The following is a 23,960-nucleotide window of genomic DNA, read 5'->3' as shown; positions in this document are numbered from 1 at the left end:
ACATTATCACTTCAGTTTTCAATTTTCATCAAGCAGTGACAGGGTGTGATCTACTAATTTCTCTGGAGCAGTCTTTTACGTGCTGGTATCTCTTATCCAAAGTTCATACACCTTGAACCTCATACCTTTGGAACCCAAAGTTCAAGGTGTGTGAACAGCTATGTCCTGTCCCCAGCCTACTCCTAAAGTGTCTGAGTCTTCTTCAGTTTGGGATCTTTATACTATCAAATAAAAGGAAAAGACAGAAAGCAGGTGCACACCAGCAAGAACAACTTTGTGCTTTTAAGTGGCCCCCCAGATGTTACCCTCTCCAACCTCCCAAATACACAGATTTACCCAAAATACAACATCCACAAAAAATATGGTTTATTGGACTAGATTAAATGATGTAATGCTTAGACATTGTATTTGTATTAACAATGCTCTTGCAGAGGAACATAAAATGATACTTTTTTCCTGTCTCTAATGAAATCTCAGAGCAGGTAATTCATGACAAAGGGCACTTTCCAAGTCACACAGCTTTGACAGACTGACTATAAGAGATCTTGCATCCAATAACTGAAATGGAATTTCAACTTTTTGCCTTGCTGAATTAATTCTGTGCTTTTGAGTTCTCTTGAAGCTATGCAGAATTATAAACTATTAGAGCTTGACAAAGTTGATCAAATTTGTAACAAAAATACAGAGACAATCATTAAAAACCACTGTCCTTTGAAAGTTAGGCCACATTATTTTTGACTCAGAGCATGGCTGGCAGCTAGGGAGCTGGAAGAACACTGAAAAAAACCCCATGAAGTGACATCAAACAGGTCAGATGAGTTTTCCTTTGTCTTTTCTTACCACTACATCTCTCCTCAGAGTACCATTGTGTCTATGCAGTGGATATTGCGAGTTACATTTCTTTTTTCTTTTTCTTTTTTGTCTTCAATGCTTATTGGCATTGTCACTATCCAAATAATTTGGGTAATGTATTCAAATTTAACCCAACAATGCTGAACAAACTGCATTGACAGTGGTTGGGTTTTTGTTTTGTAAAGTTGTCCTGAATGAAATTCCAGACACCACTGAAGACAATACCCACCTCACAGATATATTTACAAAACACTGCACCAGTTTCATGGCACAGATGGATTATGGATGCATTGCAACAAGCAACCACATCACTAAAATTTTAGATAAAAACCTGACTGCCATTTCTGCCCTGTTTAACACTGTGGGCAACAAAATAGTTGGGCAAACAACAGGTTCAGTGGATCTACAATCAACAAAGAAACACCCAGATAATGAACACATTTCCATAATAAGTTATATGTATTCAACCCAAACCCTAATGTGTCTGGATCCTGGATTTTTCTGTGCACACCAGATGCACCAAGTGATTGTTTGCATCTCTATCTGTGGAGGAATGTGGCATCTCCAACCTGAGGCATTCACAACCATGCACATACAAATGGTTTTATGCATATTCCACAAGAGACTTTTCACCCACAGGACAAAGTAACAGTACAACATATTGAACAGGCTGTTACACCCTACTTACCATCATCTTGTCAATAAAATCCATTATGCTAATTTACAATGAGTTTTTTAAAACATAAATGAACAATACTTGCATAAATGAATATCATTAATTTATCAATGTATTCTCCAGAGTTCTTTATTGATCACAGAAAGAGCTACAGCCTAGACCAATACCAAAACCAAATGAAATTCAGTCCTTCACTGTAAATGGGAAAAGACAAGAGCAAAATTAATTTCCGGCAGTACCACAAACCATAGACTGTCACAAACATAGTGAGAGAGCTGGGACAGATTAGAATTGAGCAGCTGAGACCAACCAGCCATCTGGGAGTACCCCAGCATTGTGAAGCAATTGTAGATGAGGTACAAAAGAACAGTTTCAATACCGTTGCTTATGAGGAGTAATCTGGCAGAGGACTGGTAAAATCCACACTGAAGTATGCAAATATGTCACAAAATCTACTTCTGCTGGGTGAAGTAGCTAAATAAGCATTTATCAGTTTATTTAACTGATAATCCAGTTATCCTAAGACAAGGTAATGAAGCAAGTTTACCCTCTCTCTTACAGGATCACAGCAATAACTGGTGTGAAGCTTCATAAACAACTTTGCTCTGGCACCAGGCTGTGCTTCCAAGCTGAGCTCTAATGTAGAGATCTGCTGCAAAGCTTTTGCCTCATTCACATAAGGAAAATTTCCAAAGAAAGATTTCAAATCTTTCAATTGTATCAAAAAACTTTTATTTTAATCTACTCTTCCCCTCCTCACTGTTCCCATTCAGATGACATAAATGATCTCTTGCAGCAATGCACCTCAATCTTTACCAAAGAAGCAAATTAAAAACAAAACACGCAGAGTAGTAATAAAATATCCAAATAAAAACTGAACTCCAAGAAATGCCAAGTGGACATCTCATTCTACAGCAAAACCAAAACCAAGCTGCATGGGCTGTAAAGTTTCACCCTGTAGTGAGAGGCACAAAGCTTTCAGAGAGATGTGTCCTACCCAAAGATGCACTACAGCCATCTAGCTCACTTCAGTGAGGTTCATGCACTGAAGCAGGGCTGAGTTGTGGCTCAGTGTCGTAGCACCAGCTGCTAAAGCAGAAACCCAGGAGTCCTGGCAGACCTTCAGGAAAGGCAGCAGAGGGGGCTGGGGGAAGACCTGGAAATATCAAAGATTTCTCCTGCATGAATTTCAGTTCAGTGAAGAGAAGGAGCCAGCTCACAGTGTGACAGGCTCAAGCCAGCTTTGGCACTTGCATGACTGAAAATAATGGGGTGACTTGTCCCCAGCTCAGCAGGCAACCAGCTGTGAAGGTTTATTGGCACCAGTGACCACTTGAGCAACAGCTACGGGTTTCTTATCCCAGGGAAAGCTCTCTTGCTAGCTGCAAAGCTACCCAAGTCCAGCTGTTATTAAACAGACACACAAGGTAATCATTATTTCCAGAAGAATTAACAGAATGCCAGGGGTGACACATGATAAATGACAGAGTAGAATTTTAAAATACATGATCAAGTAGGCTTAAAATTTGCATTGCCTTTTTGCAATTTAAGCTCTGTCTAATGAAAGACAGTTTAACAGCATGAAGTGCAAGTTGTCTTACACTGGCTCAAAAAAAAAAAAATCTCTGGAACAATCAAACCCTGAACATTCCTTCATTAAATGGACAAGTCTCTTGGGAATGATATGGGCGGACACCATACTTTTTGTAGACCAAACCTGAGCAGAGATTGGGTTTTGTTTCTTTTCTGTAAAAAGACAAAACAAGTATTTGAAGGTAGAGCTGAAGTGGTTTCAAAATAGCCATGACCCAGGTCATAATCAGAATTTTGTATATACAATTTGTATTAACTTAAAAAAATAAAGAAGTTCAAAATACCTCCAGAGAACATTCTAGGTTAGCAAAATGTCCTGTACAAAAGTAGGCCACATTTGTTGGTTTAAAAGAAGTCCACAGCAGTTGATCTCTTCTTAGCTGACATAGTAAATGGTCTCTTCATTTGGGGTTCTTTTGCTGGGGTCACTGTGGGTGACTTCAGCACCCCATGACGAGGTTTCTGTTCAGGATTGAAAGCCACGCGGGAGGGTCCTTCTGGGCTCACCAATATACTTTTGTCAGTCTTTTTGAATTCTGTTGAAAAACAAGTCAACAAATTAAAATGAAGTTCAACCCCTGGAATAACTGGGCCTGTCAGTCAATTGTGTAACTTCCCAGCCCTAGAAGCCTGAGTTGGATCCTCAAGCCCAGCAAGGCTCAGAAGCCTTGGCAGAGAAAAGAGATGGTGGTGAAGCACATCTCTCAGCAGAGCCCCTCTGTGGTATTTTTGGGGTTGCCAGGATGAAGGAGGAATTGATGAATCTGACTCTATGTTCTTAGAAGGCTGATTTATTATTTTATGGTATTATATTATATTCAAGAAAGGTATACTAAAAGTATACTAAAGAATAGAGAAAGGATACAGACAGAAGGCTACAAAGAATGACAATGAAAACTCGTGACTGCTTCCAGAGTCCCGACAAAGCTGGAGGTGATTGGTTATTAAGTCAAAACAATTCACATGAAACCAATCAAAGAATGACCAGTTGGGGTAAACAATGTCCAGACCACATTCCAAAGCAGCAAACACAGGAGAAGCAATCAGATAATTATTATTTTCATTTTTCTCTGATGCTTCTCAGCTTCCAAGGAGAAAAATCCTGAGCAAAGGGATTTTTCAGAAAATATGACAGTAACAGCCCTTGGGGAACAGGGTCTGCTGCAATCCACTGTGCACCCTCCCCGTGGTTCCAGAGAGCACCAGAGACCCCGGGCCTTTTCCTCAGACACGAGTGTTCCAGCTATCCTGGAAAACACCCCACCCAACTTTAAAAGATGACAGTGGGTAAGCAGTGTCTCTACTCTGACTGCTGAACAGTTCTAGAGACTCCTGGCCATCCCCTCAGCCAGCAGGGAGACACTTATTTTTCATTTTGTTCAGCTGTGTTATATTGACATGAAGACACTTACCTAAATACACTGTTCTCAGTTTGAACTTGACCTTTTGCACACTTCCAAGAGTTAAAAAGTAGCTAAATGAATACATGGAATATAATTGTATGCTATGGAGCAAGACATTTATTTAACAGGGAAAATACCCCCTGCTTACAGAAGGGAAGTGACCTTTATCTACTCATGATCATTCATAAGCCACAAGCAGCCAAAATAAAAAGCAAACTTTGCTACTAAGTCTGATTTTATCAGCATGTCAGCATCTTTGCCTTGGGAAACAGAAGTGAGCAATGTGAAGTGCAGGTGTTTCCAGAGGAGCTCTGCACACAGGCAGCTCAGGAAGGTAAGTTCAGCACCCTGCTGCAGTTTTCCACCCATGAGGCTCCTTCTGCAGGTCACTAATGCAGCACCCTGGAATTGCTCAGGTCTAGCTGCAGGGCTGAATGTCCTAAACTTTACCATCTCCTCTGGGAAGGAACTTGAGCAGGGTTTGTAAACTAAACACAAATACTGAGACAGGAACAGAACCATCCTGTTTTAGAGGTGTCTCACAGGTGTGTATGTATCACTTCCCCATTCCTCAGTTACCAGAGACACTGTGGACACACACACACACACACATATCAGACTCACCTGCAGTCATGTTTTTATTCAAGCCAAACGTGACTCTTTTGGAGCTGGGTGTCTGCAGTTTGTTCAGCTATAAAGCAAAATAAAGACATAAAATAAAATAAGATTTTTGAGGCAATGCTTTGAGTTCTTTCATTTGCACCCATTGATGTAAAACAGCCTACTTCTTCCTTCATTTTGCTTAGAATTGCCCCAGTCCTCTGGCACTGACTGCAGCTAAGACAGCACTGTTTTCCTAGCCAAAGCAAACATATTGCATTTGTGCAGAAATCACATAGTCTCCTTAATGTCATTATGTAAGTCATCAACAAACAAGAGGATATTTGTGTGTTAAACAGACTGGCCCCACTGCACTCAGGCCTCAAACTGCTAAGAGGACTTGGAAAGCTTTAAATGATAAAAAGGTCTAGAGAAGAGGTCAGACTTTTGAAGCCCTGCACTCTTGCCACTTCCCACAGACAAGAAATGGAGGCTTAAAGTCCCTTTGTGAGACTGAAATCAGTTTGTTTTTGCTTTCTTGTGAAATAAGCAGGTTCAGAATGGTGTGTGTTCAACAAGAAGGCTGAAAGCAGTGGGGAGGGAAGAAGAGATTTCAGAGACATCTCTAACTCATTTTCTGAAACTCTGGAGCCATGTGTGACTCTGCCTACAGCAGCAGCATTTCCAGTTATATCAGCTCATGTTAGGAGACTAACAGAGAGTGGAAAAGACATCATGAGTGATGAGGAGCTTGCTTGGGAAGACATTTGTTCCCAGACTCAGCTGCCCTTTGTGAGATCACCTCACCTGCATGGGTGTCCTGGGGGAAGAGATGGTGCTTCTGGCTTTCCTGAAGAACACTGCCTTTGGTACAGTTGATTTTTCAAATTTTACAAAATCACTTCCTGGTTTTGCTTTCTTTTTCTTTAATGGTGGCAGAGCAGCACTGCTTTCCTGTCAAGGAAGGAAAGGGAAAATGCTTCAGTACAAAGTTCTGTATTAAATAATACCTGGTGCTGTGACCAGTGCTGACCACACACTCACATCAGTTAAATCACCATGTTTAGCTCCCAGAAGGTAATTTTGCAATTAGCATGACTGAAAGCATAAGTTGAAGGCAAGCTCTGTGCAGAAATAGGAAAGTCATTGCACAGCACAAAAGGAAGAATTTGTAATATATCTGCCAAGCCCAGCAGAGTGCAAACAAACATGTTTTCTCCATGTGCATGAGGATACTTTGCAATTGATCCATCTCTCCTGCACACAAGTGATCATTTTTTTTCCTTCACCATAAGCCAAAACTCTTCTGTGGTACCCCTGGATGAATTAGATAAATAACTAATGAACAAACACAGCTTTGGGCTAAGATGAAGACTTTGAAGGAAAAAATGGAGTATGAAATCTGACTACACTTTCAGAAATTCAGTATTGTGTAGTGCTAGTGATTTGCTGCCTAAAATTCATACTTTTGTGGTATTTAAAGCAATTCTTGTCTCCAGTACCAGGCAATTCTTAGGACTTGCACTGGCAGAGCTTTCTAACCTGCTGTCTGTGAACTGTGGTGAGGGAAAGTTCAGTTATGCTTCTCATCAACCTACAGACATGGAATTCCAAAGGTAGTCACTGACAAACTGTGGAAAATGCACAGCAGATATGGCCTCTTTTGATCTGAAAATCACTTCTGCTTCAAATAAAAGGAAAAACCACAAGACTTCTCCTTTTCTGAATTGTGGAGACAATTCTGAAATAATGCTGATCTCATCTGTTTTTTTTTTCCCCTTCGTCTCCTCCTCTTTCCTCTGAATATTTGAAGCTAACTCTCTGGAGGTGTGTGTTGTCCTTGAAATCAAGAATCAAAACATGTCCCTCATTTCTGGGCACAAGGCCAGGATTGCATAACTAAAACAAGGAAAGAAAACAACATGTTATTTCTCAAGCAATGAAAACAAAATTAGCAAAGCTTAATTTCCTCCTCATTTGTACAATTTAAACTTTCCCCTGACCTCTTCTTTCTTCCATCAGTATTCTCCCTCTCCTCCTGACTCAACTTCAAAGTACCTTTCCTTGTCTCCATCCCTTATAACACTCACACAACTGTGTGGACTGAGCAAGAAAAAGCAAATGCCATAATTTCTTTGGAATTCCACATGAAGAGTGACCCAGTAGCCCATGCCCTGCCAGCCAACAGGCCAGTGCTGGGTTGTGCTGCTGCCTTTCCTTCAGTGCCTACACTAAGTTATGCCAACAACTCACTCCCATGAAGTCTACAGGAACTTCTTATCTTGAGTCTCTCACAGGTTTTGGAACCTATTGGTCACCTGCAGCAAACTCTCACAGAAAGACATGGGGGTGTCATAATCATATTTTCTTGGAAATTAAACTTTTATAGGCAAAGAAAAACCAGGTGTGAAACATGGAATATTGAGGTAGGAGACAAAGGCAATGGTTCCTTACTTTGGAAGCCCCACAGTGAGAGAAATGCAGTTTGAATAGTGGGGAGAGAGAAACCTTTTGGCTCCTCCCTCTCAGCACTTCATCATCAAAAACCAGAAAATGTCAGTTATTTTATTCCTATTTAAGCAAAGTTTCAGTATGAATTTTTTCTCCTGAAGGACTGAGTAGTTCTATTTCCATATACAAGGCTGCACTACTTAACTAATCCTACAGGTTTAAACATAAATCAAACAGAAGTGAGCTCATAGGCTCAAAACATGAAGCTTTAACTCTTTTTTGTACTCATAATCTCATCTGTGCTTCATGAATTTTTTTCCACCAAAGTAAGACTGTCAGCAAGACTTCCAAGAATGTAACTAAACTCCTGAATGTGTTAGGGTGAATATGCACATGGGAAATGAGCAGTTAAAAAGAATTTCAGTAGCAGGAGAGGGAAGAACACCTGCACTCTCTTTCTTAACCACTATCAAAACTATACAGTGCAAAATGCTTTCTGACTTTCAAATCATTGAGAAAAATCAACACTATTCTACCTATTACAAAGGAGAAAATGGGGGTGAAGGTAGAGAGGTCAAAAAAATTGGTTATTCCCAAACTGCAAGGCATACATTTTTGAACAAGAAGACATCAGACCTCCCTAGTGAACAAGCACAGTGTTGTGTTTATAAAAACTGGACCATTCATACATGTGATCACACAGCCGTTAAAGGTTACAGTGTCACATTCTCTATTCAAATGTTCCAGTGTATATTCCAATATTCTCTTTCCCAAATCCTTTCCCCAGACAGTCCTATCAGTTTTTTTTAAGATGGAGCAGTGAGCAAGCAGAAGCCACTCCTGGAATTGCTGTGAGCAGTTTCACAAGGAGCTGATCCTAATCTAGTGTGCTGCTGCTGCTGCAGAAGGGATGTCCCATCTTCCCATTTCTCACTGTTTTGCCAAAATATGATGCCCTTTGTGAGCATGCTGTAAAGCTCAAACAGAGACCCAGTGCAAAAGAATCATTAACCCAGGGACCAAAGAAAAAAAAAGGACAAAAAAAAGTCAACCCCATCTTGCCCCTAACATCCCATTTTTCAGCTAGATGGGTTCTTCCAGCTGAGTGGCTGGCACAGGATTTAGTGTCATTGTACAGGAGGGTGTGACACTGTAGCAGTGTGTGGATTTCTGGGGAATCAAGTTCTTTTCTGGTGACAATGCATGATGACATCAGCACGCAGCCCAAGCAGCCCCATGCTCAGAAAGCTCAAGCCAGATCAGAAAATGAGCCTGGCAGTTCCTGAAGCAGGCAGAGAAAAGAATGAGATGTACATACCACCTTCCTGTTTTTCTTGCATACAGTCTCCAGAACTCCATTGGCTTCGACAGAGTTTAGCACCTCTTTCACTTTTCTCTTCTTTTTCAGAGTTGCTCCATTCTGACTGGAGACTTTCATCCCTTCCAAACCAACTAACTTTGTCTTTGTCTTCAGTGTGACCTTTGTGGAGGGTGCAGATTCAGCCCCTGCCTTTCTTGGCAGGGTCCCTAGCAAGCCTTCCCTGCTGGGTTTCAGGTCAGTTTGCTGCACAGGGGGATCCCCATTCACCAGCACAGCCCCTGCTTTCTGCTTCTTTTTCACAGCCTTGGGGGGTAACAGAGTGACAGAAGGGCTGACATCCTCTGCTGCACTGGCAGTGGCTGGTCTATTCTGGCACGCTGGTTTTGCAGGAACATTCTGCACTTTAGGATTCATTTTCTTCAGCTGACTCTTTTTACTCTGTTCTGTGTCAGTCAGGCTGTTCTGCACACAGATACTGTGATTTTCTCTGGTGTCAGTAGCTACATCTGTGGTCTCACTGGCCTCATTTACTACAATTTTTTTTCTCTTCCTCTCCTTTTTATTTTCTGGCACCTTTTCCTGGCTAGAAGCATTGGATCCAGATGTTTCAGCTTTTCCCTCCTCACAATTTCCATCAGCTGTTCCAGAATCAGCACTTGGGTTGTCCCTCTTCTTCCTTTTTTTCCTCTTCCTCTGGGGAACTGATGGCACCTTCCCACTAGACAGATCTTTATCCTCTAAATCCATCCCAAAAAGAATGCAATAACATACATGTGAAACACAAAGGTACTCACAACAACTGAATTCTATTCTATTTTTGTTCTTTTATTTTAAAATAGGTGCACCATTTTCCTGTTATCAGCCTGCACAGTTTTACTGTTACAGCTGCTCAGGACACTGCAGCCTGATGACATCTGGCCTAATTAATATTTTTCTAATTTTGCCTTGTCACAGGTAAGATCTAAACCATTCCCTGTGGCAACCCTATTTTTCATAGGAACATCCCTAAAAAGAGTTATTATTACCCACCTGTTAAGCCCATCAGAAGGGCAGCTCAGGGGTTAAGTATTTCAACATCCCAAATTCTTATATTCTAATACTCATCCTGTTTTAAGACATGTTTCTGCTTTCCTACAGGAGCAATGCAAACAGCTGCTTTCAATTCTGCTTTTGACTGAAATTTTTGAGGTGATGCTTGCCCCAGAATTAGCAAGAGAAATCCACTCAGAATTAGGAAGAGAAATCCACCCACCCAAGAGAACTGAATTTCACATTTAACCTTCATCACAACAGGATACAAATCAGCACATCCTGAACAATAGTGTTGCCTTCCTCAGAACAGCTTTTATCTGACACTTTGCCAAACTGCTCAAGTCATTGCAGATTGTCTCTCTCCCAAATATTGATCTTCCCTTACCTTCTATTTTTTCCAGCTCATTTTGCTGCCAAGGCTTCACAGCTTTTTTCTTTCGCTTTCGCCTACCGGATTCATCATCATCATCTTCATCTGTAGAAACTTCTTCAGGAATATCTTGGGGGAAGATTCCTGTTGAGGAAGGATAAGGTATCAGGAAACTGAGAGTCCTACTTCTGTGAAAAAAACAACTCCTTTCCCCCCACCCAACCTTAAAGAAAAACATATGACCCACTCCTATTTGCTTAAGAAAAATAATCATCTTTCATTTAAGAAAAAAGTACAGGGTTGCTCAAATTGTGAAAGGAATTTGGCCATCTCCAAAATATGTGTAATGTGTCTTAATGAGATTTTTAAAACCCACAAAACCCCCAATATAATATTTCTGAAATGCACATTAAAAAATGAGGAAAAAATAATTCCAATACACATTGTATGGGAACATGATATGTAATTTAATGGAAAATAAAGACAGAGACTACTGTTTCTATCTGCTGCTCAGTCCTTACCTTCTGCCAAGTCCTGGAACCTGCAGGTGAGAGGAAGGGAGAAAAGAAAAACCAAAACTTTATTGCACAATCAGTACCAATAATAACACTAGCAGAACAGCATCACTGCACTTACTATGGTTTTGTCAAAACAGGAACAACATATTTTTGCATAGGAAGTTACAAACTCCAGAAGAGATCTGCCTCAGTAACCCCCCTACTCAAACCAAATCACTGAAAGTATTGAGAAAACAACAATTTAACACTTTTGCTGCATCTGTTCCTTGCATCACACCCAAGCTGATGCCACATCCTGCAGATCAAACCCACAGATAAACCCCAGCTGGCTGCAGCTGGCTGGTACCAATGAGGAACAGCATGACAATGGTGTCAGGACAAGACAGGTTGGGCAGAAAGAAAACCAAAGTAGCTTAGGACAAGGTGTATTTCAGCAGAACTCACTTTTTGACCAGCTTGTACAGCCGCTTTCTGTTCAGGGAAGGTGTGTTTTTCTTGCTGGCAAATTCGAAGATTTTGTCAGCAACAGCCTTGTAATCAAACTGTTGGAGGAAAGTACAACACAGCTGTTCTTAGTTTTTCCATGCAAGACAACCCAGTGCAACTCGTGTTACAAATATATCAAGTACTAAGTTCAATAGGTAACTTGTAAAGATACAAATCTTGAGACACCTCCTTTAAACCCAAAATGTTTTCCTGTTGAAATTTACACCCTCTTCACACACTGACTTGTACAGATGGCTGCTTCATTAACAGAACAGCTGAACTTGGTATCACGTTCTCAAATGTTCCTAACCTGATTTCTTACTCAAGAGAGAAGCCAACCCACTTCAAAACTCCCATAAATATTTAGCTAAATATCAGATTTAAAGTGTGCCATGTCCTAATTCTTGTTTAAAAGCTACAGATACATGAAGTGTATCCACCTGCAAGTGTGTTTGATGGGAGGATCTGTCAGAATCACTACACTGCACTTGCCCTGGGTTTAAAAACCCAAATTGTAACATATTACTCTCTCTCCTCAATGTATCCCATCATCCATGTTCAATGAAAATTAGGCTGATTGCTTCCCCATCCTTACTGACTTGACTTTTAGCATACACATTTTTTAACTCTTGGAACAGGAAGGGAGGAGCAGACAACAGAAGATATGGGAGAGAGGAAAGAGGAATTTAGACATGGATTTATTTTACTACCACTGCCAGAATACACATTACATAAATACCACCTTATAATAAATCAGGGGATTAAAATTTTCTAACGTGTTTATCCATTAACACCCTTTACTTCTTCACCTCTTGAAAGGGATGGGGGAAAAAAGAGAGCAGAAATATCATTAACAGAGCAAAAGAGCCACTAACCTGAAGAACAGTCCCGATCCCATCATCAGCATTTTCATTAATACCCTCTGTGTTTTCAGCATTCTGTGCTGATTTTCTTGACAGAGATCTGTCTGCTATTATAGAAAAAAGACTGAATATTAATATTTTGTCTGAGATAAGTGACTCCAAAGAACAAGCTTTACTAAGCACATCTGAAGGGAAGACAGGAAAACACAATTACCCTTACAACATCCTGAACATGTGTTTGATTGGTTTAGAACAGAAATGTATTTTCAGGAAACGGGTTTCCTGAAACCTGTTTCCTAGCAACTCTTACCAGGGCAATTTAGAGTTTCCTCCTTACCTTTGGTTTTAAGCATCTCTTCATTTTCCTGTCTGCCTTCTTCAGAAGCATTCTCCTCATCACTGTTGGTACCCAGCTCTTTCATCAGGTCCTCGATGGCGAAGGGGGACTGGTCCACAATCATCTCAAAGACACCGGTGGCCACAGCGTGGAGCACACGCCGACTGTCACAGAGAGCAGGGTGAGCCCAAAGGCAGACCATAAACACCCTCCCTCCCAGGTTAAAAAAGTGGGAATTTGAGGGAAAATGGATGAGAAAGAATGTGGAAGAACACCAAACTCTTCAGATTATGAAAGTCAACCTGTTACTCCCTAAACAGAAATCCTTTAATCCAAGCAGTGTCCTGCTAATGTGCCCGTCTTGAAATTTCACTCTTTATATGCTGACCTATATTACACTGCAAAGAAGCAGCTCAGCTGCTCTATGCATTAAAAAAATTAAAATAACTGGGCAAATTAACCAACAAAGGTTGATAGAGTTCTTATAAATCCATGGAGACTATCTATAGCTTTGATAAACACAAGTTATTTTCATATGACTGTGCACATTGCTGGTAAAATACCCTTCTTTCTCTACATTATGAAATTATGATTTTTTGATCCATTTATTACCATATTCAGAGTTTCTTAATTCTTAAAAATATTTATTCTTTCATCAAACTTACTCCTTTGATTTGGCAGCAATTTTGCAGAAAGGTTCAATGAACTTGAGATTCTGGTCTGCTGTGAGCTGTTTGATTGGAAAGAAAAAAAATGTGAGTACAGAAAATACTGCATGTGTATAACACTGAAATTCCTTGAGTATTGGTGCTTGTACAGGAATTGCTGTTGGGGGATCTTCTTTAACAGTCTTTCAGCATATTATCTAATTCCAGCTGGTAGAGGTATCCAGGGCCTTTTTGCTACCACTAACTTCCAGATATTCCCTGGAAATATTATCAAAACACTGACTGCCTTGCAGATTTATTCTGCTGAGTACAGAAATACAACAAAACTTCTTACTTCAGATAAGGAACCATGAGGCAGAGAAAGCTTAAATAATTTTGTGTACTTTCCCAAAGGTCTGTAGCAGACCAGAATAGGATTTGGGTTTCTCTTAACTGGGCTGCTTGGACCCTCTCAGCTACAGCAGAGCTAAAGGTAAAGACTCTTCCCTTCAAAATCCAATTTATGAGCATCATCTGTGATTTCATACAGTCTGGGGGACTCACTCCCCTCTCCAGGCTCCCAGTCAGTGGCTTAGCTACAGTGTGTGACTATGCAGCAGCAGAAATGATTTGGGCTCCAATTCTCTGCTGCAGACTTTATCTCTCTCTTGATCCACAATCCAGAACCTCAAAACCTGCAGGCAGGACTGGTTTGAATGGACTGACTGCAAGGAACACTGGAACAGCAGCCAAAATTAAGGGCCATCAATGAACTGTCACAGTAACACACAGCAGAGCAAGACAGATGTCACCAGCAAAACAAACATCTGGATGTGGGGGGTGAACTGCACAATGCACAGACAGCAATAAGCAAATATGAGACAACTGTGAAAGCTCACTTTCCTCCTCTATTTAGGTGCTACACAACGATCCAAGAGCAGGCTTTATGTCAGCCTTTGCAAGAGCAAAGACTGGAAAACATGCTCACACAAGGGAAATTACACTGAATCCCCTCTGAAACAAAGAAATGAGAATAGTCTAACTATTTCATCACTATTTTTCCAACCTCAATTTGGAGCAGCATAGCAGTACTCAGGAACTTGGGAGAAACTACCATATTCCCACTGTCAAAGACATGAACAAAAGCAAAAGCATAATGTGTAATAAATCACTTTCTTCATGCTTACTCAGTGTTGTTATATTTAGAACCATTAAAAATTACATAACCTAAAAATTAAATTTCCTCTAAGATGCTTCATGCCACAGTTAACATCAATCAGAAATAAAATCACAAAGTATTTTCTAACCTCCTTTGCACCAACTTTAGCCAATTCATCCAGATAGATATCAATGAAATGGAACTTTATCCCAGTGGGAGAATTGCTGTCCGGGTCCATAACTTCTTTCATTAATAGCTGCAGCAATGGTTCAACTAGACTGAAAAAAAAAAATATAGAGGAAAAAAAATAATAAGGGATTAATATTCAATTGCTCATGTCTTATTTGCCTTGAAAACAAACTCCACTTCTTCACAGTTATGGACAGCTACCCAATTTGAATTTTTTCCCTTCTTTTTTAACTCTGAGGCCTATCATTGCTATCTTTCAGGAAAATAAAGTTTTGTATATTCCAAGCTTTGTCCCCCGGCATTCTTTGGCACCTGCTGCAATTTTGCCCAGAACAAACATTTCCAGTCCCAAAGAACACTGAAAAACCATAAACATTCTTTCAGTTTTACTTTAATACATGTTTCTTCAAAAGCATTTTAAAAGACTTTAAGAGGGAAGAAAATCATGCTAGGCAGCTTCTTGGCTCCACTCAGGAGGGAAAGGCAGTTCTTGAGCTCCCTCTCTCTGCAAAGAAAGGAATCATGATCCTCTCTTCCCACACTGCCTCCTTCCAGTGAGAGATGGAGGCCAAAGCCATAAGAAACCTTGTCAGAAATCAGTTTGGGTGACCATGTGTGTGGGAAGAAGGGCTTCAGCTTTATCAAACCTCCTCCCACACCTTCTGCTCCTGTCAAGGAACATTTTCATCTCTTCAATCTGAGGGCATTTACCCAGTGCAAAATTAACATGAAACAGCAGGGATGGGGTGTCCTTTAGCTCTGCATTCTTTTCTGTTTCCACAAAAACATGCCTGTGTGCATCCCACACTTCAGATGATGAGAGAGAGAAAGGATAACCTTAACACTGGGTTATCAAGCACTTTCAATTAAAAGATTTAAATCTCTTCATCAATTTAAAGACAACAAACTTAAAAGTGGCACAAGAGCTCTAGACAGAGCAAATGACTGCAATTATTTTCCTTTTAATAGAATATAGAAGAAATACAACCAAAACCACTGAGGTTTACAACAAACAGGAGGCTAGTTTACAATTAAGGGGTTTGTCCTATCAGAAGAGAAGTCACCATGATTGACCACAATAAAATAAATACTTTAAAAAAATCAGAGCCAATCAGAAAGCCATAAACACACAAAAAATCCTTTTCTGTGTTTTCTAGGATTCAGATTCCCTGTCTAGTCTCTCTGTAGCTGATATTTCATTGATAGCTCTTCTGGCTACATCAGAAAATAAAATACATTAAGTACTGTATTTAATTTAATGACATGTAACTCATTACTACGTTACTGAACAAAGTGATATGAAGAACAAATAAGCCTTCATGTTAAGACTTCATGACAGTGGCATCTATGGAAAAGAAGAATCTATTAAATAAAAATATATTTGAATGCAGGTATTGAATATATACTGAATATATATAAAAATATATATTGAATGCAGGTGACTTGTTTATGATGCAACAACATTCAGAAATCTGCTTACCCCTCATCCCATTCATTTCTTTTCAGCACTTCAAAGGATTGCCTCAAAATCAGACGCATCAGCTGCAAAGCACAAAAGCTGTTAAGCATGTTGTTTATGACAACAGGTAAAGGAGCCACTGTGGCTGCAATATGAACAGATTTCTTGGTCAACCTCTACAGCACAAAGTGGAAGCTGCCTCACATGAATGTTTTGACAGAATGTCAAAACATGTCTATCATGTAATGCAACAGAAGGGGGCTGTGAAGCAAAAAAGGACAACAAACTATTTTCATATGCTAAGCACAAAAATTCATTATCATTTCTATACAGCTTCCTCTTGATTCACACCCCTGATTTCTTCATTAAGTACTGCCTTAATCTAAGAAAAGCCACAGCTTAAACTGGACACAATAATATGGGTCAGATGATAACAATAATAGTTTAATTTACTTGAAAATTGCAATAAGAGACAGTCATATGTAAAACAGCCACATTCAACTGGCTCCAAACACTTGACTTACTGAAATAACTTCTATCTGCTAATATTGGGAAAGAAAAAAGACCAGTGAATGTGCTGCAATTAACTTCTTTCAAAGAAGAAGATAATGGGATTTTGTTCTTTACAAAGGTATGCTTTTTAAGATTCTAGTTCCTGTTTAAATATTCTCTTTCCTATAGAAAGAATTCTGACTACTGAATGTACTACAGTGGATACCTTACTGGTGGAAAGTTTAGGTTCTACTGCAGAGTCATAAAAGAGTCTAAACAGTCTGATCTAAACAACTGATGCTGATACTGTGTCACTTGAGACAGTATTTATATTCCAGTATAGAAATCAATGAGAAAAATCACTATGTTAGAAGGAAAGGCACTTGAGCACAACATAAACTGTGCTGGCTTTGAGGTTCATGCAGTGGTAAGAGCAAGCCTTTAAAACAAACATCTCTTGCAACGTGTCAAGAAGATGATACCTTCCCTTCTCTTACAATACACACCAATGCATGTGCAGACAGAGCTGCCTTCCAGCACACCAGCACCACACATTTTCCAGGAAAAAACACCACCCAGAGAGGCATAATTACCTCTTATTAATTACCTATCACTAATGACACCACCAGAGAGGTACAATTACCATGTAGTACTTGTCCAGCCGCAGATTGTCAATCCCGTTCCACTCCCGGTTCATCGTCTGCCAAAACGTCTGGATGAACAGGTGTCCTGCAAGGGAGCAAGCAGAAACACCTGCATGTCTAGCACAGTGGGCTCTTCTGCTGATCTGACAGGGTCTCAAGAAAGGGATGCACTTCCCTAGGATTCTCCTAGTGACAGGGACAGAGCTGTGGGAAGACAGGCCTGACACTGCTACAATAATTAATTAAACTCGAGAACAATACAAGAAAAGGCACACAGCTACTTTTAAAAGCAAGTTTAGTTACAGGGACAGATTTGTATCTATTGTGTTATATACACACAATGTGTTATATGCACATATTTGAGCAAAATATCTCTTCTGCATCCACTTCTACCCAGGCATTTTTGGCATTGACTGAGCACTCCATTTCATAAGCATTCTGAATACCAGGGGCTTAACAGTTCATGAAATAAGGCTGGTTTGGAGCAGGAAATACACAGAACAGTCTATGCAGAATGGAGAAGTAAGGGGACAAGTTTGTTTTGCTACCTGTCCTCAAAAATCTCACCTGTAACCCACTCAAGACACAACTCTTCTGCAACAGCCAGAAAAAACCTGCAGCTCCTGCATCCCTTAATGGAATCCCACTGACCAGCTGGACAAAAAGGAAAGAAAAAGCCACCAAAACAGCTCCTCTGTCTGTCTGTCTGTCTTTATTCTGCCACTGTGATAGTGGAATCACCAAAGAGGGGAGCACCCTACAAAGCATTTGGCAATTAAATAGTACTTACGAGTCTCTGTATTCTGAAACACGTGGATAAGCTGGGAGATATTGGCTGCAAGTTCCTCCTAAAAGTAAATAAACATAGTTAGTGTAGCATGTTTTAGAGTTTGGTGTCCTCATTAAACATATGACCAGCAAACAGCAAGAAGTATGAATTTCATTAAACAGCTCTCAGAATGAAAAACATTCTCTCAACATCTGCTATAGTACTGCAGTTATCCTTGCACTGGGACTAGGTCAGCTGGAAGAGAAGTTTCAAGGGTATCAAAACCTGTTCATTTCACCAGATCAAACCATCTTTCTGACAGCAGACAAAATAAAATTAGGAGAAGAACCCCAAGTAATTGAATAAATAAATGATGCAAAACTTATGGGGCACTGCTCACAGGTCTCTGTGGAGGACTGTGAGCTATGTGTGACATAAACCTTGTTCATGCAGACAAGTGATCTGAAAATTGAGGTTACTGAGAGCTGGTACTCCAAAACCAGTATCTTTGGAAAGCAGGGAGACAAACTAGTAGAAGTTGACAAAAATATGCAGTAGGGACAAATTTGGCAGTAGAGGAAGTGCTACTGAACTAACAAAGGAAAAGGAAGTGTGGAACCCTCACACTAAAATCTACACAAATGTTGTAGCTGCAGCTAAGGGCAACCTGCTTTTACTGTTTTAGTTACACAAAATCAACATTCCATGAGGCATCTATTTTAGCTCTCCTTCTGAAAGGTAAAGAGCTACACCTGCCCTTCAGAAGGTGACTCCAAATATGATCTGTTCATCTTCAGATCACTGAGTTACAGTCACGTCTTCTCCTGCACATGCCACAGATGGGGTGCAGGGGAAGGGAAAAAAAAGATCATTTTCTCCATTCTAAATTGTTAAATGTTACTAGAGTGTATTTTGGAGGGGCCCACTCAAGCAAATACAGACCCAGCTACTATACCTGAAGCAGAGGTTTATCCTGCATCCACATACAATAGAAAAGGCCTTTCCATATTTTCAGCAGTTCTTCCTGACTGAAGCCACCTACAGTACAGAACAAGTCTGAATGAAAGGAAAAAAACACACTTTCCACCAAAATATTTTCATGCAGTTCACTCTGCTCCCTGCTTTCTTCTTTGTTTTTGTTATTTTCTCTGGGTTGCTACTGCAAGCACATTAACTGGAAGGCAATCTGGCATAGAGCTTCTACCTTGTACTAAAACAAAGATTACAAAGATTTCAAAGCAATCACAGGTAAGATGAATACCAAGATAATTCTGATAAATGCCTCTGGAATATTTTTAACACTAAGTCTGAAAGAAATTTTTAATGAGAGTATCAGAAATAATTTTACAAGAAACAGGATTTTTTGTTGTTGTTTTTAATGAAAGTATTACACTCCACCAATAGTTTTACTCCTTACTAGGGGTTTGTTTTGATAAAATAAACTTATAGCAATTAACACGTTTATTTCTACATTAAACTTTACAGTCAAAGAACTTGAGTAACTATAACGAAAGTTTTTTGATACAGTAGTCTTGGGATGTGCTAACACCTGAATTTTAACAGTAAAAAAATATTTTCACATTCCAGAAGTAAAGTACTGCATGGAAAGGCATTAATATCTGCTCATGGATTTTTCATTACATCAGGTAAATTTATGTGAAGTAAAATTATAACAGTACATTGTTACAAGGCAGCTACAATGACCTACACTACAGCTATTTTCAAACTATGGCCTATTAAATACTCCCATGCAATCTCATGAAAAATCACTTTGAAAAGGTCATCATCTTCAGCAAGCTCAAATTTGCTCCAAAAAGATCACTGTGTCAGGGGTCTGCCAGTCAAAAAGCCTGAGACACAATGCAAGATCTAAATTGTGCACCTTCCCCTTGAACCAAGTAATTTGAAAGCAAAATTCACTCAGACAAAAACACCTGCAGACACATTAGCCCTGCTTGCTTGATAAGAAAGTCAGGAAATATGCAAAATGCTATGTAGGAAGCAATATGTCCAGTAATATTAAGCATTAATTGTAAATTTCACTCAGATTTGACAGTACTGTTATGATAAAACATGAAACAACTTGATTAACTGATTTAATATTCATTGAAAAATTAAAATTAATAACATGTCTTAAGGGAATTATATGTGACATACTGAGTGGTATGAAGTAGTTTTAACCTCACAGGCAGCATTAACCCTACAGAGCCTGCTACCTATAAATGTGGCTCAGGAGTTCACAGAATTATTCAGGTTGGAAAAGACCTCTCAGATAATCACTGCAAGGCCAGCACTAAACCACGTCCCAAGTGCCACATCTCCACATCTTTTAAATCCCTACAGGGACATAAACTCCACCACTGCCCTGGACAGCCTGTTCTTGTGCTCTGAGGAAGGAAAACACAGACTTTCATGGGGTTTTTTTGCTTTTCATACACACAGGGCTTTTTAAAGTGTCCTAGACAGTCCTTATGTCCATTTGACATAAGATTCAGACCAACAATTAGAGCAATTTTCTTATCCTCATGCCTCAAAAGCCTAGTTTCAAGATTGTGTTTTCTGTTCTTCACCTTTATGTGCTGCCCCCAGCCACAGCTGGCACATAAAAACCCACTAAATTAAAGTTATTTTAAAACCTGAATGCATTTTATTAGCAATCCCAGTGCCCAGAACTGAAGGCCTTCTATACCTTGAACCTATCCTGAGAAAGATTTTGGCTTTAGGGCTTGAATTGTAACTGTCCCTGTGCACAGTAACTCTGTTCTGTGTATTGTGGCAGCTGGGATTGAGGTGTTACAACCACTCAGAGCTACTTTAATGCAAGCCTTGGGGAGTTGGGCTGTTTTGACACTGCTATCATTGAATTTGTTACAATTTCTCCTATTCTAGATAATTGCAATGGACCAGATCCACACAGGCACATTTCAGTGGAGATTACAGAAATCCTTTACAGATCCAGGCCCAAGTAAGTGCAGCTCTGTCAGACAGGAAACCCCCCCCAGCAATCTGCCCTCTTTTGCTAGAAGTTATTTCTGTTTACTATTCCTTCATCCATTCATTTGATAGTTCAATGCCTTCTACAGAGTTTAACTTCTTGCTGAAAATTAAGAAGCTCCCTCAGCCTCAGCACAGACCACACAGAGCAGTCCTGTCTATATAATAAACACCTGACAGCCCTGAACATCAGGTGAACTCCAGCACTTCTGCCAAAATTCAGCACATTCCCAACTCCTCAGGTCAGGGCACCTTACCTGGCTTGCCTGATGTGTGAATCCCTTCAGAACACTGGATGGGTATAATCATATCTATTGTAATATAATTGCTAATTTAAAAATAACTGCTAAAAATAAATAACTTTATATATATATATATATATATATATGTAAACAACTTTATATATTTAACTGCTAATTTATGAATAACTTTAAAAAACCCCTCTCTTCTGAACATGCTTTTTCTCCAAGCCCAAAGAAGTTAATCTTTGTTTCAATACTACCAGTTTGGATAGTACCTAACAGCAAGTAAATTTGAGAGCTCTGGAAATTAGTCACCCTTGTTTCCTACTCATTTGCATTCCGTGGTGTGCTGATTTTAACATGCAAAAGGTTCACAGCCCAGCTGAGCCATTTCCCTGTGATTGTTTCATGATATTTTAAAGCAGTGTCTGAACCTGCAGCCTTTTCCCTCAGTTATGGGCACCCCTGTCCTTCCTGTGGTTGTTTCCACAAATTGCAAGGAATCTGCACTTTGCAGTGAGATGCACAGAGCACCACTGAACACACAGCCCCCCCTTGGAAAGTCTCCAGAGCTAAAAAATAGAATGTACCTGGGAGGTACATGATGTACACCATCCCTAAAAGTCCCCAGGCAATCCCTAAATCTATCTCAACTGCCAGGAATGGGATAATGCCTGTTTGGCTCCCTGGCCTGACCCTGTAAGGCTGTTCTAGGTGTCCTTCCCTCTGTCAGACGTGGCTAATGGGTCAAATACTACTTGGAAAGGCAAGAAACAATATTCACTCTTTTCAATATTCACAGTCTTTTCAAGGAATTCAGGGAGGTCCAACCAGCACTCCAGCTGCAGTTCAGCTCTTGGGGTCAGCTTTAGGCTGGTTCCCCAAAGCCATATATATATATAAATATATATACACCAATATATAAAATATAGATGTAATACGCAGTAATAAATAATTTAAATATATTATTATAAAATAATGTAGAAAGCAGCTTATAAAAAGATATGTTGTATATAAAAGAAACACAAAATATAGATTATACATTACATTAGATGTATTATATGTAATATGAGGTATAGGAATAACACACATCCATGTGGAAACTGTGCACATGTGCACAGTTTTGGGTGCAGGGAGCTTCAGACTGGCCTTGCCAGCCTCAAACTGGCTCCCGGGACACCAGTGAACTCTTAGTTCTAAGGTGCCAATATACAGCCCCAAGTAGAATTTTTAGAAAAACGTAGAAGAAATTCTTTTGATACTATGAATTGAAAGTAACAGGTAACCCAAATGGGTTACATAGAACCAGCTGCTTAATTATAACTTAGCTTTCCTGGATTCCTTCCTGAACATCAGTCATGGAAACAGACAGACATCGCATCACAGGAACAACAGAAGATAAAACTTCATGCAGCATATACCGGGATGCTTCCAGCCTGGATCATTTCAGTGCATTTACGCCCTGTTCCTTGGGAATGAGGGCACAGGAGCCATCCTGCTCCCACCTCGTATTCATTAATAACTAATTATAGGCCATAATTTGTTAATGGCCTCTCGTTCGAGGCCAGCGAGACCCTCCCTCGATCCAAGCTGATCCTTCCCGAGTCCCCCCGCTGCCCGGAGACCCTTCCCGAGCAAGGATCCACGAGTGCCTCGGCTCCGGGCGCTGGGGCTGCGCCTGCGGCAGCACCGGGGCAACACGTGCGTGTACATGGGGAAATACAGGGGTAAAACAAAAAACAAAAAACCCAAAAAACAACAACAAAAAACCAAAACCAACCAAACAAAAAACAAACAAAAAAAAACCCCAAAAAACAAACAAACAAAAAAGTAAAGTTAAAGAAAAAAAAATTAAAAAATTTTAAAATCTCGAGAGGAAGCCCGGAGGAGGCGTGCCGGGCTCAGGGCGCACACGTGGTGCTTCCTTCCATCCCCATGCCGTCCGACCGCCGGGGCCGCCGCTAACCCCGCCAAGCACCGGGACCTATCCCTGTCCCTGTCCCCAGCCCGGTCCCTATCCGCCCCGCCGGCCCCCGGCCCACCCCGGTCTGTACCGCCGGGCCGCTGGGTCCGCACGCCGATGTAGCCCCGCAGCTTCTTGAGGGCGCGGTCTCGGATGCGCTTCTCGTTGGCGGCCAAGCGCTGCGCGAACTGCACCTCGGGCGGCTGCACGGCCGCGGGAGCCATGGCCCGGCCTGGCCCGTCCCTGCCCCGCTCCTGGCCCGGCCTGTCCGCGCCGGGCTCCGCCTGATGCCGTCAGCGACGCCGGGCTCTGTCGTCACCGCGGGGAGGCGGAGCGCGGGGGCATCGCGGAGCTCGGGGCTCATCGGCACCGCCGGGGCCGGCTCACCCAATGGAGGCGTTCCCCCGGGATCTCCACCGGCCCGGGGTCCCCACAGATCACAGAGTCATGAAGGCTGGAAAAGAACCCCTGAGATCATCGGGGCCAGAGGTTCTTTGACCTCTTTCCAGAGGTCCTGTGACCGATCCCCACGCTGCGGACCGGCCCGTGGCACTGAGTGCCGCGTCCGCCTGGATGGAGGGGGACACAGCACCTGAGGTGCGGCCTCACCTGTGCCCCGTACAGAGGCATAGTCACTGTCCTGGGTCCTGCTGGTATTGCTGACACCAGCCCGGTGCCATCGGCCTTCTTGGCCACCTGGGCACACCTGGCTCACGTTCAGCCTCTGCTGAGCAGCACTGCAGGTCCTTTCCTCCGGGCTCTCTTTTACAGGCTGGAGCTGCAGGGGTTTTGTTGTGCCCTAAGTGCAGGACCCAGCAGCTGGCCTGGTTGAACCTGCCACCACTCAGTTCTCCCATCCAGCCTGTCCGGATCCCCCTGCAGAGCCTCCCTGGCCTCCAG

The 23,960-nt window shown here is 41.1% G+C and overlaps 1 protein-coding gene across 3 annotated transcripts; it reads right to left on the bottom strand.

The window, feature by feature from the left end:
* Positions 1 to 349: 349 nt before the first annotated feature.
* Positions 350 to 23,439, bottom strand: RRP1B (ribosomal RNA processing 1B). Of its 3 annotated transcripts, XM_054653867.2 has the most exons (16): positions 23,152 to 23,360; positions 18,817 to 18,899; positions 17,883 to 17,940; positions 17,092 to 17,177; positions 15,978 to 16,039; positions 14,457 to 14,586; positions 13,168 to 13,232; positions 12,503 to 12,666; positions 12,178 to 12,272; positions 11,261 to 11,358; positions 10,820 to 10,839; positions 10,314 to 10,442; positions 8,894 to 9,633; positions 5,932 to 6,078; positions 5,149 to 5,215; positions 350 to 3,657 (listed from the first exon to the last, which is right to left on the bottom strand). In XM_054653867.2, exons 1-16 carry the CDS (start codon positions 23,282 to 23,284, stop codon positions 3,467 to 3,469), a joined length of 2,268 nt encoding a protein of 755 aa, XP_054509842.2. In that variant the 5' UTR covers positions 23,285 to 23,360; the 3' UTR covers positions 350 to 3,466. The 3 variants fall into 3 exon arrangements, with proteins under 3 accessions (XP_054509842.2, XP_077027450.1, XP_077027455.1); XM_077171335.1 differs by lacking the exon at positions 18,817 to 18,899 and having other exon boundaries at positions 23,152 to 23,439; XM_077171340.1 differs by lacking the exon at positions 18,817 to 18,899 and having other exon boundaries at positions 12,178 to 12,269; positions 23,152 to 23,439.
* Positions 23,440 to 23,960: the final 521 nt, after the last annotated feature.

Source organism: Agelaius phoeniceus, chromosome 2, assembly GCF_051311805.1.
Source record: "Agelaius phoeniceus isolate bAgePho1 chromosome 2, bAgePho1.hap1, whole genome shotgun sequence".
Lineage (NCBI taxonomy): Eukaryota > Metazoa > Chordata > Aves > Passeriformes > Icteridae > Agelaius > Agelaius phoeniceus.
Note: the sequence above shows the minus strand (reverse complement) of the source record. Positions and strands in the feature narration are given on the sequence as shown.